Below are 17,319 nucleotides of genomic sequence, written 5' to 3'. Positions count from 1 at the left end.
TTTTTTTTCAGGTTCTAACAGAAAAGGAAACACCATAAATGTCATGTAGTAATTGAATAACAGCAATGTGCAGGGAAGAAATGACAGAAGAGCATAAAGTAAAATGAAAAAATGAAAAGCTTCTTTTTTTTTTTGGTAGTTAATTGCAATGACTGATGTTATTAGACAGAAATTATAAAAGATCACTTGCTTAAAATAATAACTGAATGTCAATGAATAGTTCTGTCCTTACATGTTTGTAAGCCTGGGCTTTCTTCCATGTTGTTCTTCTACAGAGGAAAGGAGAAAAGCCAGCCCATGACAGACACCGATCTTAGTGATTGACTTCAGTTTCTGGTCCAAGAAGCCCAGATACCTGAAATGTTCACATCCTTAAGGAGAGAGGTTTGACCTCAAGAGCGGGTCTTAAATGGAGCTAAGATTGTGTGGAAACCTTCCTGATGGGAACCAGGACTGGGAAAATGACTTACTTTCTCACAGAACAGAGAGAAATCTTGTGGAAATTAGCTTTGAAAGTTACCTCTGAACAAGATAGGAAATCAGTCTCATTATAGATTTGTGAACTGGAGGTAGATGGACAAGCTGTATTGGATAATCCTTAAAATTTACACATCAGAAAAGTCCTTTAGAGGTGGACTCAGGACTCAACCGGGAACTTTGGACCTTTAGAGAAGGAAAAAAGAACAGGTAGCAGGAGAGGAGGTGATTTGTGGACGAAAGAAACCTATATCTGTGCTTTTCCAAAGAAGTCATGTTTCGTGTAAGTTAAGTGAGACCTTTGGATATCTGGCAGCCTGCTCATGGCAGCGACAGTAGCTTTAATCTTGTTGTGTATCTGAACATCTAAGTGACAATACATGTGCATACACAGAGAAGCTCTGTCATGGACACGCAGTAAATGTGATGTATCTGGGAAGTGTCAGCCCTGCTTTATGCACTAAGCAGTTGATTTGCACCTGCACAATAAATATAGCACATTCTAAGTGCTCTTCTACTGCACGTATGCACAATGTCCATGCAGAACACACACTGGAGAGTCTACTCCTACAAAACACAAAAATACTATTTCTGACAGAAAATTTCGGGTATTACCTTTTGCCTTGAAAGCCCTAATTTTGGATGAGGATGTACACAAAACTATTCTGTCCTGGCTTCCTGATCCTCTCCCTGGAGAAGACTATGCCCCTCATCCTTCCAAACCCCAATGCTGCAACACTCTGTTTTGTGGATAGAAATGTTAGAGTTCTCATTATGTGGCTAAAATGCTCATTTGTAGTTGTAGAACCTCAACAGATGGTTCTGTACATCATTGTGTTACTGTAGTATATGGGAGGCTAAGTCATGAACAATGTCATCCTCCCTTCCCTATGCAGGTACCGCATAGACACAGGACTCAGCCCTGCCTTACCCAGCTTACTGATGAAAGAGGAGATGAGAAACAATAAATAGATAGCTACTGTAATCTAATTTTATTTAGTATATAATCCGTTATTATCTGGTACATTGTACATGATGCTGACCATTGTCTGAAGCTTGCAAAATCTCCAAGAACTGGACAACTATTGAAACTACAGTTTTGTTTGCTTACATTCTTAGTGCCTAAATAGAACAACTAAGCAAGGTTTAAAAGTAGTTTTTAAAGTAGTTAAGGATGTTGGAGAAACACTCGTCAGTAATTACTATTCCTGAGCAACAGGTAGTTTAGGGTAAGAATCAAAATGGATACTCAGCCTTTAAAAAAATTGCCTGTTATTTTGCTATGATCTGTAGGGGTGCCTTTTTTAAAATAAGCAAATGCATGTGGAGTTTCCAGGATGCGGCCATAAACAAAATTTATCTTAAAGTGCATTATTCACCTGCATTTAGGAGCTGACTCATAGAAATATAACATAACCTCTATTTCGCTGAAAGGTGATACTCTCTAAGCATTGGAAAAAAAAATAGGTAGTTTGAATGACTGTCATGGTCAAACAGAGGAGACAAAGCCACTGTAACAGATTCACTGTAATTCTTATCTATAAGTCCAGATTTTTAAGAAGAGAAATGTGCTCAGAAAAAAACACATTTTTTTTCCCTGATTATCTCAAAAGTCAGCATCTCTTGTTAGAGAATTGTTTCGAGTTGAGGTTAAAAAAAAAATTTGGTGCCATCAAGTGGAAATATTCTGTATTGCTGAGAAGAGCTGGCAAAGTGGCAGTGCGTGGATTTCATTAGACATACATACCAGCACTTTAAACTATTGCAGTGGAAATGTTTTCCCCATCATACACTTTTATATTCTGGTCTCAAATTGGCAAGAAATCCCACCTGTTCACATGTTTTAGGAGTTAGCATCCTCCTCTCTTATGCATGGCAAAAATATCTTGGTTTTTGACAAATCCCATTTATGGCTGTCACTAAAGGCTATTCCACTCTGGGTTTGTGATTTTTCTGCTGTCATGTAGCAGTGTGCTGCTAGCAAGAATGTTGCCTGTTGCAAGAGCACAGTGGTCGCTCTGAGGAAGCTCTTCTGCAGAGCCAGCCAGCAGTCAATGCTATGTGTTGAATTTGTTCCAATGTGCAGGGACTAAAAGTCACATTCCTTTGCATTTCTAAATTTTTCATGGTAGACATTTTTTTTTTAATGCAAGATAACCTGACAGAATTGAAACTCTCTCTGACAAGTCCCCTTGCAGTGGTCCTTATTGTTTCACTGCTGTTCTGGAAGTACCCTACTTTCACACTGGAATTGGCAGAGCATAGCACCCCTTGGAGATAGATAATGCATGACATAGCCTCAGCTGCTTATTCACTGAACACCAATGAAATCCCTCATCTCCATTTTAGAGAGGAATTGCACAGGATAAACTTCAGATCGGCATAGTCAGAGGTTTCAGAGACCTGTGCCACTTAAAAATACATTCTTTTCCCGCCCTCTGGAGGCTTCTTTTTCAATATCAAGACATCTGGATTAACCTAAGTAACTCACATGTTATTTTTACTGAGTTTTTCCAATTTTTTAAACCCCAAACTTTTAGATATTTATTATTTTAAAAACTTTCATTTATAAAATCAAGTAATTTTATTTTCGAATGTTAATAATAATTCAGAATAAAAAAATAATTTTCACTTTTGCTGAACCAAGATTATCTCAAACTGAATGATCAAAATCTTTGAACTCTTTTGTTAAGTGAAATACTGGAATATAGCCTTCATTTTGGCAATTTTTTTTTCAATTTCTGAACCGTTATTACGCCAAAGTATGTTGTTTCTGTTATGTTCAAGGAGACCACTCTTGCCATCAGTTATCACATATAAAGTATAATGTATTTTTAATGGTTGGACTTGGAAGATCTTAAGGGTCTTTTCCACCCTAAATTATTCTTTGATTCTGTTGTCAACTACCACATGTCTTCCTGGAAAGTAAAATTGGTGGATTGTATTATTTTAATGAAATTCAGAAGACAGTCTCTCTGTATGCACAGTGCACACACTATACATATACACACGTATGTATGTATTTATTAAAAATTCTTGCCACAGTTTGGGAAGTCTGGCAAAGTGCTCTCCTGAAGCATTACAATATTCTATCAGATGTAGGCCAGAATATTATGTTATATTCTGTTCTAGAAAAGAAACTCTAGTGTGTCATTGCCATGTTTTCATCCCCTCAGGCACATAGCAAAGGGTCCGACTCATGGATAAGGGTATCACTGATGCTTTTGTCACCATAAAGTTTAGCTCCTGCTTTTTTTATTTCTCAGTGATTTTTGTGGATGTTGTAAATGTATAAAGCACTCTGCATGAGGCCTGGAAACCAGAACGTAGTTCTAGATCACCAGATGCCAAGTAAGCTCCTGGAATGCTCCTGCTCTGTTTCCTGGCACAGGGCTCTGGGGACAGGGATGCCATATCACAGTACTGTATCACAAAAAGAAACTCCTTAGGCAAAGATTACTCTCAGAAGGGCTGTTTATATACATCTTAAGGGTCTTAGAAGTCCACTACATTACAAAGTGGTTAAAAGGATATAGATAAAACTGAGAACTGGGCCCCTCAGATCTCAAGGGAACAGTATGACTGCATTTGAAACACTAATTTACTTAAGCATTTCCAGTGTTGTATCTGGAGGAGAAACTAACTGTATGTAGGTATTTAAGGAAAATAAGCAGATAGGACATGATCAAATGCTTCAAAGATCTCATATGAAATGTATTTAACTGTATTTTTTAATTATCCTTGCCTTCAGTGTCTTACTTATTGAAGTCTTCAGGAATATTGCTGTAAGGAAAGCATGCAGTTGTTTTTTATGCATACAGTAACAAATATGTAAACTGTAAGTCCTCACATGTATTTTTTTAGGGGTATCATGAAGGAAGCAGTTTTTGTCTCAGGCACCTGGGCAGCTTCCTGGGCATGTGGAACTATCTGCAAGGTAAAAGGGAGCAGGTCATAAAAATCACATAGCAAATAGTGGGATTAAAAAGATGGGAAAAATCTTCATGGCATTTAATTTTTTAGTCTAGATCCTGCTTATGGCCCTCAGTGGAAAGCTGTTTTTCATCTGCATTGGACTCTTTCAGATGGTGGAGTGAAAGGAATCTGTGTTTAATTAATGAGAAGGCAGAGCAAGCCTTGTTGCACTTAAAGACTATTAGGATCTTACCCTAATATATATTAATTTACAGTTAACACTTGTGTAAGAAGACTTACTATTTTGGAGAAGAACAAAGAAAAATAATACGTCAGTCCAAGCTTCATCAGGTGACAATTTTGGGGGTGTAAAGTTCACATAGTGAAGAAAGAAGATGAGATTAGTATGATTTATTTATTAATTTGTCTTAGTATCTACCTCAACTTAACAATACCACTGTGATAAATAAAAGCAAGCTTAAGGCAGAGCAAGGATGGAACAAAACAATGCCAGGGATAAGATCTCAACAAGGAAAAATACTAAGAGACTATAATGGAGAAGCTATTAACTGGAAAGCCAAGCCTGCACTCTGAGCTGTGAGCTTGAGAGGAATTGCGTGTGCACGTCTGTATCCAAATGAAACTTGTCCTTCAGCTGTTGTAGGCTGGGGACAGCAGGCTTGAGGCAAAAGTGTTTCAGTGAAAAGGAAGTACTGCCCAAACTAGCAAAGACAGTTGGGGATCTTTCTGCACAGAGAAAGAAGACATGCAGCAAGGCAAATTATGAGATGCAGTCTGTGTAGACATGCAAAGAAGAGAGGCTATACTCAGAAAATCAAGACAAAGTTCAAATAATTGTTCTGCTATATTGAGATGAGCAAGCAGGGAATTGCACCACATCAGACTGGTTTGACCGAAAGCTTGCGAGTGAGAAATAGTAGGTGGGGGAAATAGTAGCCAGTAGTATCAGAGGAGGAAGATGTTGAAAGGAACTGCGTTAGTGAGCTGGTGGAACATATTAGGTGGCCCTATTTCTGGGAGATTGTTCTAAACCAAACCTCCACTTGGTAAAAACCCTTCTTGCTTAAGTTGGAAGATTTGCTATTCCAAGTGGCTGAAACTGAACGAGAAGCAGCTTGATGATTGGAAAAAGCCATCAAAATTAATATTAAGACCAAGAGGTAAAAGGTAGATGAAAATACAGTATGGTCCTAACTATATGGTGGAGGAAGGATAGATAGAGAGTACCCTGGATAATCTGGTGACACAAATACTAGACAAATTCTTTGGATGGTCTTTATGCTGCTAATTTGAAAATGTGATTCTTGAACCATCCAAGGGCAGTATAATACTCAGCTTCCTGAAGATTACCTTTCAGTCCAGTACGTACAAGTGGCTCAAATCTCCATCCACTAGCTTTTGTAAAGCCAGAAGCACTGACTGCAGAGAAGACAATTTTGGTCATGATGAATGTAGGTGGTTTCATTGTCTTCCTCTCTGGGTAAGGCTTTAGTTTTATAGATATAACAACAGAAACAAGCAAGTAAATTGGCCAGTTCCCAGCACACAACAAAGGGCAGCCAGCTCCAATACATCTTGTTAATGCAGGGCAGTGACACACAGTGGGTATCTCTGAGGGTGCTGGTGCTGAGGAAAGGTGAGGCTGCAATGTTCTGCCTATCTGTAGAAAATGCAGGGCTTCCAGAGTTGCCAATGGTAGAAGAAACAAGACGCTGACAACTGGGACAAATGTATGCATCTTTCTATGTCTAATCTTACTCAGGTGCAAAGATTTACTTTCAGGCAGGTTTCAAGCAGTATTCTACTCTTCAGAAAGGCTTTCTGAATTCCTGTTTTCATCTTGGATTCACAAAATGTCTAGCTAGCTCCTCTGACTATCTCAGAAGGGATGTAGAAATTACCATGGTTTTCCATTAGTGTATTTCCATCCAGTCACAGAAGGGGCATGTAGTTCAAGTTGAAAAGCGCTCAATACCTTTAAAGACTTTGAGCTGGTAGAGCGAAGTAGTTAGTATGATGGTAATGTGGATAGCCATAATTCTACCACAATGGTGATTCCAGTAAAAGTACTGCAATTATGCCCTGTCCCTGACATTTTCCTACTAGACAAAGAAAACAATAGAAGCATGATAATTCATGACATGCCTCTTTTCATCCATTTGCATCCTTGTTTGTTCTTTTTTAGTGCACCACAGAAATAAGGAATGCAAACAACTCATTAGATGATGTCCCGAGTTTTACACATAGCTTCTGGTGATGTAAGAATTTTCCTTCTAATTTAACCATAGTCCAGTCTACAGCTGAGACACTGAACAAAGCTGAAAACCAGATTTAAAGAGTAATAGCTACATTTCAGTATGCATACAAATTGAGTTAAAGAAGAAACACATTCAAAGAAATGTTTTGACTAATCTCTTCCAAAGATGTTCCCAAACTGCCTTTTTACTACACCCAGAAATCACATGTGATTTGAAAGCCAGCTGGCCCTAGATGTACTGTCACTCTGATCACATGCAAGAGCACATTAGGGATCTAATTTGGGACATCTGCTTGTTACTGGGTAAAATTTTGCTTACATCCTGTGCTTCAGGACCTGCTCCCCCACGTACTTCTCAATGGAAGTCAAACCCCACCATGCTGAGACAATAGTCTAACATGCTTTTCTCTTTTTAAATGAGCAATTGTGGCTTAAGCAGACATCTCCTTTCCCTCCTTTGTTCTCATGCCTGCATCTTCAGTTGTTTAAGTCTGCTGAGTTTTACTGGAGAATGACAAGTACTCTCATTAAAGAAATAGAAAAAGAGCTTTTTTTTTTTTCTTTTTACTAGCTCAGTTCTGTTTTATTTCATGGCTATAGAGATAGTTGTGCTGGTCTAGAACCTGTCACTACATGTTACATACTTCCTACTATTTTCATGGTTTTGTCCAAATAATTTTTATATCTCTGATTTTAAAGATCCATTGAAAATCATGAACTCTTGCAAAAATAACATTAGTGAAGAAGTCCTGAGCTACTGTGCTGACACTGATCTGAATATGAATCATGGGCTGGACCATAATTTTGTGCCATTTTTCTCAGCTGTAAAATGTGAAAAATATACATTCTCCTACTGGCAAATTGATAAAGACACTAGTGGTACAAAAATGTAAAGTGCTAAATAAATGCAAAAATCTGTTGGGTTTTTGTGTGATTTTTTTCAGAAGAAGGTCAACACTTTCTGACAAACTTCAGATGCAGGAGCTAAGGCAGTGACAGCCATTATTTACTGAAGGAACTTAAGAAGCAAGGTTGCACTTTTAACCCAGCTATGGCATAATTGCTTTAATGGACTCTTTAAGCACTAAATCCTGATTCTTTCGAAAGAAGGTCCCAGTTTTGATCCATGCATACCATGGATCCATACTTAGTGGTAAATTGTTATTGATTTGAAAGCCCTACTCGTGTGAACATCAGTAAGTCTAATTAATATGACCCAAATAAGATTTTTATGGAAGTATGTTTCAGACAGGTTATTTTAGCTGAGCTGCTGCGGTTTCTTGCAATGAACCTAGTACTTGTAATGAGTCAGTTCACTGATTTGATATCACAGGCTGTAATATTCTGTGTTTGGGTTTATTTGCACAAAATACTTAATGTGAGGTCTTTGGGATTATGAGAATGACTTAAAAAGGCATCTCAATTTGATGCAACCATCTGAGCGTGCCCTGTGAAGACAGAAGTACCAATTTTACAGCGAACATGAACATGTATGATGCTACTGTGAATTCTAGTGTGTACAAATGTGAACAGATATACCCCACATCTTAGGTGTTACTAAAATTAGAAGGTCTTTGGGAATGCTGAGAAGGCAGTTCCTCCGCTGGCAATAGGAATGTAAATATATTCTCTACATGACTGTAGGAACACAACATTGTGCTGTTCAGTGATGTCTAGTATTCTGCTGGGAGGTCAGTATTCACAGTGGCAGTCAACAGCCACTGCAGGTAGTGGCTTTTGAATAAAAGGTCATGTTTTTCAATAGCCTTATTCTGACTGAAAGCCTGAAAGCTTCTTGGAACTTCTTGATCTCTGCAGTATAAAATCAGAATTAAATGAGAAACAGAAGTTCGACAGGTAGATACACAGTCCGCAAAAATCTCTTCAGGATGCCAATTCCCCAGTTCACTTAAGACCTGGGGAGAAACCCTAGCTCAGCAGAAGTTGGTGTGAGTTTTTCATTGACTTCAACAGATTCAAGATTTATCCTTGATATTCTAAGAATAAAATCTATGAAGTCCACCTCTCTCTAGGTGTTCTGAGTTTATTGTTACCATAATGGAAGTCAGCACTTCCCCCACAGTGCAGACTAAAAAGCATTCCAGCTGGGTAAGAATTAGACCTTATAAATAGGGTTTTTCAGGCAGATGGAATCACAGTCCACCCAAACCAGGTGGTATTTATCACAGAAAACAGGTCTAATTCCATATTAGCATGTTTTGTAAAATCTGAATTCCAGATTTGTTTTATTCCTTTTAAGCCATTCTGCATTCCCTATCTGGAACTCAGTACAGTGCAGGTGGGATTCATCTTACCTGGCTTTACATTATCACAGCATGAGTCCATGCCGGTTACTTAGGCTGCCTTTTTCTCTGTGAAGCGCAACAGGCACTTTCAGAGTGCAGTTCACCTGGTCTGTTTTAGATGCAGGAAAAGAATGAAATGATGCCAGTAAACCTCTTGATCTGCCTTCCGAGGGATGGCAAATCTGTGGCAGAAATCAACTCTCCGAATGGTACTTTGGTAGAGTATCTAAGTCACATCCTTATTCATTCTGCTCCTCCTGCTTGCACTTAAGAGTTGTGCTGCTGGATAAAGCCAGAGTCACCAAGTACATCTCTATGAATAAAGATGGATGATCATTGGTTTGCTGATTGTTTTGGCACAGCCTGGAACTTCATTTCCCTAGAAGGACATTCTGAAATGTAAATTAAAATGTACATCAGTAAATTAAAACGTACAAACCTCAAGAATTTCAAATTATACAAAAAATACTCTTATATAGTCATGACGGAATCTCAAAATAGAGTTCTTTTAAACAGAAATGTTTTGAAAGTGAAATGCTTTGGTGTTAAAAAAAGGTTTTAGCTATTGTTTTTTAAAATCCAGTTCTGTACTTGCAGAGCTGACTGGAGCTTCAATTCTGCACATATTCACGCAACACTCTATAATTAGGAATCAACCTATCCTTCTCATCTACAGGAACCAATCCTGTAGATGTCTAGATCATGTCACAGGACTCAAAAAGGACAACAGGAAGTTGTACAAAGTTTTTAATTACCCTCACAGTAGTTAGGGTATTCAGTGGTGACTCAGATATGAGACCCTTCAGTTATAAGTAGTCATTTACAGATAGTAACTTCCAACATAAAAAGCTGAAAGAGGCACACTTCAGAAACCCCAATTTGGTAGTGCTTACACTTCAGGCACGTGCTTTTAAATCAATGTTCTGAATGACACTGCAACTTTCAAAACAGCCCTCAAGTTACTAGTGGAGTGCTCTAAGCATTTGGTTAGTGGCCAAACCAGAATATGCGACATAGGGGAGGGTATCTGTGTAACATTCCCATTTGAAAGGTACATGGCCTGGCAAAGGTTCCAAACTCCCAGGGAAAGTTCACAGCTGACACTTGGCAAAAAAAGTCCTCTTCTTTACAAGCAGCATAAAGTTCGGCACAGTGCCTCCTCCTAGCATGATCTGAGCAGCATTAAGTTCAGGCGCAGTGCCTCCTACTCCTCCGCATGTTCCTCCGAGCTGCCGGGATGGTTCCTGCTCAGTTCCCGTAAATATCTTATCTCTCCATGCATTTCCTTGAAGCGCTGGGCCTTGCAGGAACGGGGGGCGCCGGGCGGGCGTGGTTGCGGCGAAAATGACGCCGCTATGTCCCGGCCATTGGCGGTGCGGGAGGTGTATCCCGCGGCCGGCTCGCGGTTGGCTGCCGCGCGGGGCGGTGGCGCCGCTGGACATCGGCCGGAGGAGGGGTCGGGACTGTCCGGCCGTGCCTCCCGCTGCCCCGCTGCCCGAGGTAGGTACGGCGCTGCCTGGCGCTCCCGGTGTCAGCGAGCGCTTCCCGGTGCCCGCCGCCCTCCCGTGACCAGTGCCGCCCGCTCACACCGCTTCTCCCGCTGCCCGAGTCTGCTTCTTTGCCTTTCCCTGCCGCTCTCCGTGGGATTTTTTTCCCTCCCGCGCGTGGTCCCTGCTGGCGGGAGGCCCCTCACTGTGCTACTCGGCGCTGGCTCAGCCCCAGTGATGCTCGGAGTGGTGTGAAGCGCACCCGGCACGGGCGGTGAGGGACGGGCGCGCTGCGGCCCCGCCGTCACCCGGCGTGCTGGGGAGGCCGGGGAGACTTCCCAGCGCTGCAGGCTTGGAATGCTGAAGTTACTTTCACTTTTACAGCGGGATATGGGTATCTCTGTGGCTGAGCCTGAGCACACACGGGGAGGCATGCAGACGAGCTTCTGGCCTGCCAGAGGTCACCCGGCTGTTTGCTCACTGCCCCGACTCCCACTGTCTCAGGGCAGGGCAGTGCACTCCCGCTGAAAAGAGGCGCTTCTATTCTTGTGGGACACCTCTGTGTGAGGGAAATTTGCTTCACTGCAAGTTTGGGTATGAGATGCAGTGTGTTGATTATAAGCTACTCTTATTGTTACATTTTAGTGTGCGGTTATAGTGACATGGCATGTCAAGGCTTCCTCTTTTCTGAGAGGTATTGAAATGCTCTTTGAGGATCCTCCTATTATGCTGAAAAGCAGTGTCACAAAATAACTCCAACTTCTGTACAGTAACCTCTGCTGGTAGACATATCTAGAAATCCTAGGAAGACCACACTTGGAGCTAATGTAGATGACTCTGTGCCTCTGTTCATGCCTTCCTTTGTGTGGCAGTTTTTCTGTTTCAGCAAGCCTGGAGTTAAATAGGACCTCTTAAGTCTTCAGGTGTATAGAGATTTTACAAGTTTGAGGCATGAGGACGAACAGGATTTTCCAAGCAATTTGGATACAGAGATTAATGTAATTATCAGTTAAGATTGAGATGGAAACAAAGTTCACATTTTTGAAGCCTCTATCTTTGAGATCCACATCTTATAATTGCATAAGTATTTTAAGTCCTTAGGCTCCTGGATATTTGGTGCTGGACCTGAGCAGAGCCCTTGCTATTTACAGCAGAGCTAAGTAGTGGCACATATGTTTCACTGGTAGTGAAGAGGAGACAGAAAATAAAAGGATATTCCTCTGCAGTGGGAATCCATCCTAATGAAGGTTTTTCATTTTGCATAAAATTTGTATTAGGGCTCCTGGCCACACATGTGGTGACTGCTGATCAGTAGTTAAGGTCTTGGTCTTATCTTCCATTTTTGGCTCATGTAAGAATTAGTTATGTAAAAATACTTAGTGTTGGTCTTACATATTGGGTTTTCTCTTTTAATCAACTGCTTGCATTATAACCTGTGTCCTGCTTTCTTTCTGTGTGGTTGTTATTTCTGACTGTATGTGATACAAGCCTTTGATAAGTATTTGACCTTTGCATGTTATGGTGGCATATTATGGTACCAATATAATTGGTAACTTTAAGTTTCCAGCATTCTTTTTAAGCCTTGTAATTAAAAACTTGCTGAATTGAACACATTAAAAGCCTTCCTTTACAGTAGTAAAAACAGTTAGTGAAATTGAAAATTTGTCTGTAAGGACACCCCACCAGACCAAGATGCCACAAAGCACACTGAAAGTATATTCATGTCTCACAAAAGTAGGGTGTAAATAGAGTATAAAGTATCTGGTTTATGTTTTACAGCAGATACTAAAGGAGACCAGAACTTTTGCACAAAAAATATTTGAATCATACATGTACATGTATTATTTTATTACTTTGTCTTTGCTGCCATCAGGCTTTACCATGCTCCGAGCCTTTAGTCACACAAATGGTAGGTGTGTGTTCCACCATACTAAGTGTTGGCATCATCGTAAGTCTGTGCTGGCAATCAGGAGGGAAGATGTTAATGCATGGGAAAGAAGAGCACCTCTAGCACCAAAACATGTTAAGGAGTTGACAAAGATGGGATATAAGGTCTTGGTGCAGCCATCAAACCGGAGAGCCATCCATGAAAGGGTAAGGTCCCATTTTGAGTGAGATAAGCAAAACCATAGTTCAGTTATTAACCATAGTACAGGAAAAATAATACTCAGAGGCTATTAATGAGAAAATATATAAAGAAATAAAACATATACATGTAAATGTTGTTAAATGAGGAGTCATTATGTGCTAGTAGAAAGAAAAAGGAGTAGTTTGTTTAGCCTTTTAATATAATGTTGACAGAGTGGTGGGGTTTTGGAGTTGTTTTTATTGATTTCTTGTCCTGTCATCAGTCTCCATAGAAGTTCTAGATGTTCTTGAAGTAGAAACTTGGGAATTCATCTAACATTAGTGCTTTTGTCTTCTGTTTGTATGAAGGCAACAGCTCTAAAAAACTTCATATTTTTTTAAAAGAACAAATTTGGTGAATCCTGTTCTTGCTTCAATCCCATTCCTCATGTAAAATGAGAAGAGATGGTTTTTTTCTTTAACCCTATGAGCTTGAGGACAGAGAACTTTTACGGTTCTTGTAGCAGCAGTAATACTCTGCTGTAAGATATCTGAGAAAACAAAAATTGAAACATAAGTAGGGAATTAGTGATCACTTGCACATATCACCTTTTAATTAAGGCACGGTGCTGTTTTTCACCAAAGCACAGATGATACTATGCAAAAATATTGGCTAAGGCTAAGCTTGGACTTAGCCTTATACAATTTTATAAAATCACGTGTCATCAGTCTTCAGATTAATTTGTCATATTTCTCTAAATTATTTCCAAGTATTTCAGCACATTATAAAAGACTGTTCATTACTGCAATGCTACAGGATACTTTAAATTCAGTAAAATATCATTTTTGTAGCATTTTTTACATTTAAGATGAAGGATTTTAATAGCACATAATTATGTTTTGGCCTTGTATAATAGGATAATAGCATAGTGTTTCAATTTGATACTTGATACCTTTTTATCAAAGAGATTTATGAATATAGCACATGCAGTTACTTGTTTCTGCTTTGTAGAATTATCAACTTTTCCTCTGTTTTAGTTGCTTATATGCTGAGATCTGAATATGAAGAAGCACAGAAAAATTTAGTTTGACTTTTCTCTTTCCTAGGAGTACATCAAAGCAGGTGCCATTATTCAAGAAGATATTTCCGAGGCTTCTCTGATAATAGGTGTGAAGAGACCTCCAGAGGAAAAATTAATCCCTAAAAAGAACTATGCCTTCTTCTCTCACACTATTAAAGCCCAAGAGGCAAACATGCCCCTTTTGGATGAGATTTTAAGACAGGTAAATTGTGCCATAGTGAAGACCCTTGACAGTTATTATGAAGTGGAAACTGAACCCAGTGCTTCAGTGTGATCAAGAGCTTGCTGCCTGGTCCGCTTACTTTCAGCACGCTCATTCCAGTAGCACATTTGGCTAATGAAGACTGTTTTTAGTATCCCTTCCTGGAGCTGAGTATTTCTTGCTCAGAGAATCTTGTGCTTGCAGTGTTACTCTGTTCATGCACATAAAGCAGATGAGTTGTGAGCATGGTGTGCTCAAGAGAGGCTCTTTCTATCTGAGCACCAAGAGTTATTGGAAAGTTACTAAGCTGGAGTGTGTATTGGTCGTTAGAGAGGAAGGCAGACAGTTCACTCAGAAATGAGCAGTGTTTTGGCAGAGGATACGAATGGGCCTGCAGCATCTGGAGTGGCACATTGGCAAGCTCTGTGCCAGAGGGCATGGGCAGTGCAGAGACTCTTTAAAATAAGAATTCAACACAACCATTATGTTTTTATTTTTATACTTAAATCTTATTATGATTTAGTTACCTTTCTTATATTACCCATCAACCTCTATCAGGAAGGATGACAAAAGGCATGTAAAAAGGTAGTTCCTGGGAGAGCAATGTGCCACTGACTGCATTCACTGAAAAATTTGATACTCAGTTTGCTGTGTATTTTCAGGAAATTCGACTGTTTGACTATGAAAAAATGGTTGATCATAAAGGAATGCGAGTTGTGGCCTTTGGAAAGTGGGCCGGTGTAGCAGGTATAGTGCATAAAGTAAAGGCAGGCTTGCAACAAGTAACTTCTTGTAATACTTCTGGTTGTTCTGTGTTTCCTGAAAGTTGAGGCTTGCAGTGTGTTTTTAACTGCATTTTTAATTCTTGCTTTTAACAGCTTTTTTCCACTCTGGTTTGTTCCTCCTACTTTCATGAGACTACATGTCAAATAGTCCTGTGGATTCCTGACAAATCTGATATTTTATATTGTCTTGAAGTCCTGTTTGTCCATTGAACTAATCTGAAGCAGACGAAATATCAAGAGATCAACTTACTAGTTTTTTGGGAAAAAAAGGCTGCTGTCAGTCCTGAGAGCTTTAACAGCACGTGTTTGTCACTGATATACATTTACACTTATTTTCGTGGGGCATGGTTGTCATTTCTTTCTACTGAACTTTAACTCTGTTTCTTCCGAAGACTCTTATCTCCTTGTTTAGAATCTGGTGATGTGGATGCATCTCATAAAAGTATATCTGAGTATTAAATGGTGCTGAAATGCATAAGGTGGGCCAAGAGCAGGTTTAAGGTCATGGACTGCTATTGAATTTCTCCTTCTCTGCTTTTATTAGACTTTCTTTAGAAGTAAAGTATAGTATTAAAACATGGGAAAAAGATTCAGGATGATTTTAGGCTTCAGTCAGTCTCTTCAGTTTCTAACTGCATATTCGTAAGTAACATTGATGGTCTGATTTTTATGTTTTTTTAACAACAGGAATGATCAACATTCTACACGGGTTGGGTTTACGATTTTTAGCCCTGGGACATCACACTCCCTTCATGGTAAGAGTATATATGTATATATTTGTCTTTAGCAAAATGACATTTGGGCATCTGCTATTATCTGTCTTTGAATGTGGAAGATATCTTGATGGTTCTGTGCCTTTGATTTCAGCACATTGGGATGGCACACAACTACAGGAATAGCAGTCAGGCTGTGCAGGCAGTACGGGATGCTGGATATGAAATTTCACTGGGATTGATGCCAAAGTCAGTGGGGCCCTTAACATTTGTGTTTACAGGCACTGGTAATGTTTCTAAGGTAAGAATTGTCTTCAAAATGAAATACTATATTATTGTTAATAGAAATCCTTGGAATTTGATAAGTATAAGGTTAAATGGGCTGATGGGTTAGTTTTGATTGCTTGGACTTCACATTTTCCTTTTCTAGCAAGAATTTTTAAGTAACATAAACTAAAATGTTTAAGGTGAGATCATGCCTGACAAGGCTGACACACTAACTTCTTATCATGAAAAATGGATTAAGTCTTACTGCTTCTCTCTCCTTTTCCTCCTGCATGATTTCTGTCTCACTCTCTTCCCACTGTTGACTCTGGGCTCACAAGGTATGTTGAAGCACCCTCATAAAGTATGGGGGAAAGAGTTTTTTTTTCTAATACTTGTTGAGTTTTTGTATCTGTATAGCATTGAATTGGCTTGCTGGACTTTAGAGCTATTTTCTGTGACATGCGGAAGAGGCTTACTCCTGGCTTTGGAAACAAAGATCAGGCTCCATCAATAAAGTGAAATTACTGACCACATTAATGTGTTCTTTCTAGACAAAAAGATGGTGTGTTTGAAAGGCTTATGTTTGTGATCGCAGCTCACTGGGGAAGTCATCTGGTAGTTCTTGGCCTGGTTGATGATGAGTGGCTTCAGTGGTCTTCCCTAAAGAGAAACTGCTCCTCAGAGTGGCAGTTAAACCATCTATTGTGGCTGAGTTGAGGCATCCCAGCTCAACCATAAGAAACATGAACCAGGCATTGGATTGCGTATTAGGCAGTCTGCAGTAGTGTGGAATGATGTAAATTTCTTGCTTCCTGGGCAGCTTGGTTTTGGGCAAGCAGAGGTATATGTTAAACACTGTGTCCATCTCTGAAGATGTTCTCTGGCAGGACTGTCAAACTGTGTGTGGCATTTTTATATATGTTTTCAAATACCAAATAAGCAGTGTTACATTACATTTATGCTCTGCTTATTCTAAATCGTACTTCATGGTTTCAGGGTGCTCAAGAAATGTTCAACGCTCTCCCATGTGAGTTTGTGGAACCACATGAGTTAAAGGAAGTTTCCAGATCTGGAGGTATGCTGTGACAATAAAGTGTTTGAAAACACTGGAACCCTTTTTGTGCAAGTATAACAGCTATTTTATTTTTTTTTAACTTCAGACCTCAGAAAAGTCTATGGGACAGTGTTAAGTCGTCACCATCATCTTGTAAGGAAACGTGATGGAATATATGATCCAGTAGACTATGATAAACATCCAGAAAATTACACTTCTCGCTTTCACACTGATGTGAGCATCTCTTGTGTTCTTTTATGAAAGGTTTTCCACAGTGTTAGTAGTTACTAAACTTTTGCATATTCATCATTTGAGAGAACATTAACTTAAAATGCTAGACCAGGTGCTTTCAGCTTCTTAAAGTACTAGATAAGAACATCAGGCATCTGTAACTTTCTTTGCAGGTTGCACCCTACACAACTTGTTTAATTAATGGCATATACTGGGAGCAACATACTCCTCGCTTGCTAAGTCGACAGGATGCTCAGAAGCTGCTGGTACCAGTTAGATCTGCTGATGGTTCAACGGAGGGCTGTCCTGAGTTACCACACAAGTAAGACACCTCATTTCATCATGCAGCACCATGATTAAGTCGTAATGTTAGGCAATTTCACCACAGTTTCTAGTAAATTATTATTATTATTATTATTATTATTATTATTATTATTATTATTATTATTATTATT

General features: G+C 39.5%; 1 protein-coding gene across 1 annotated transcript in view; it reads left to right on the top strand.

Annotated features, from left to right (window-relative positions):
• The first annotated feature begins 10,316 nt into the window (after window positions 1-10,316).
• AASS (aminoadipate-semialdehyde synthase) overlaps window positions 10,317-17,319 on the top strand; it is a 28,890-nt gene continuing 21,887 nt past the window's right edge. Inside the window, exons 1-9 of the mRNA XM_027679142.1 lie at window positions 10,317-10,476; window positions 12,337-12,557; window positions 13,638-13,814; window positions 14,477-14,561; window positions 15,287-15,354; window positions 15,467-15,613; window positions 16,576-16,654; window positions 16,740-16,867; window positions 17,038-17,186. Coding sequence (XP_027534943.1) covers window positions 10,332-10,476; window positions 12,337-12,557; window positions 13,638-13,814; window positions 14,477-14,561; window positions 15,287-15,354; window positions 15,467-15,613; window positions 16,576-16,654; window positions 16,740-16,867; window positions 17,038-17,186 — 1,199 coding nt within the window. The 5' untranslated portion in view covers window positions 10,317-10,331. The remainder of the gene's footprint in view (window positions 10,477-12,336; window positions 12,558-13,637; window positions 13,815-14,476; window positions 14,562-15,286; window positions 15,355-15,466; window positions 15,614-16,575; window positions 16,655-16,739; window positions 16,868-17,037; window positions 17,187-17,319) is intronic.

This window comes from Neopelma chrysocephalum, unplaced genomic scaffold (assembly GCF_003984885.1).
Source record: "Neopelma chrysocephalum unplaced genomic scaffold, ASM398488v2 Primary Assembly neopelma1_45, whole genome shotgun sequence".
Lineage (NCBI taxonomy): Eukaryota > Metazoa > Chordata > Aves > Passeriformes > Pipridae > Neopelma > Neopelma chrysocephalum.
Note: the sequence above shows the minus strand (reverse complement) of the source record. Positions and strands in the feature narration are given on the sequence as shown.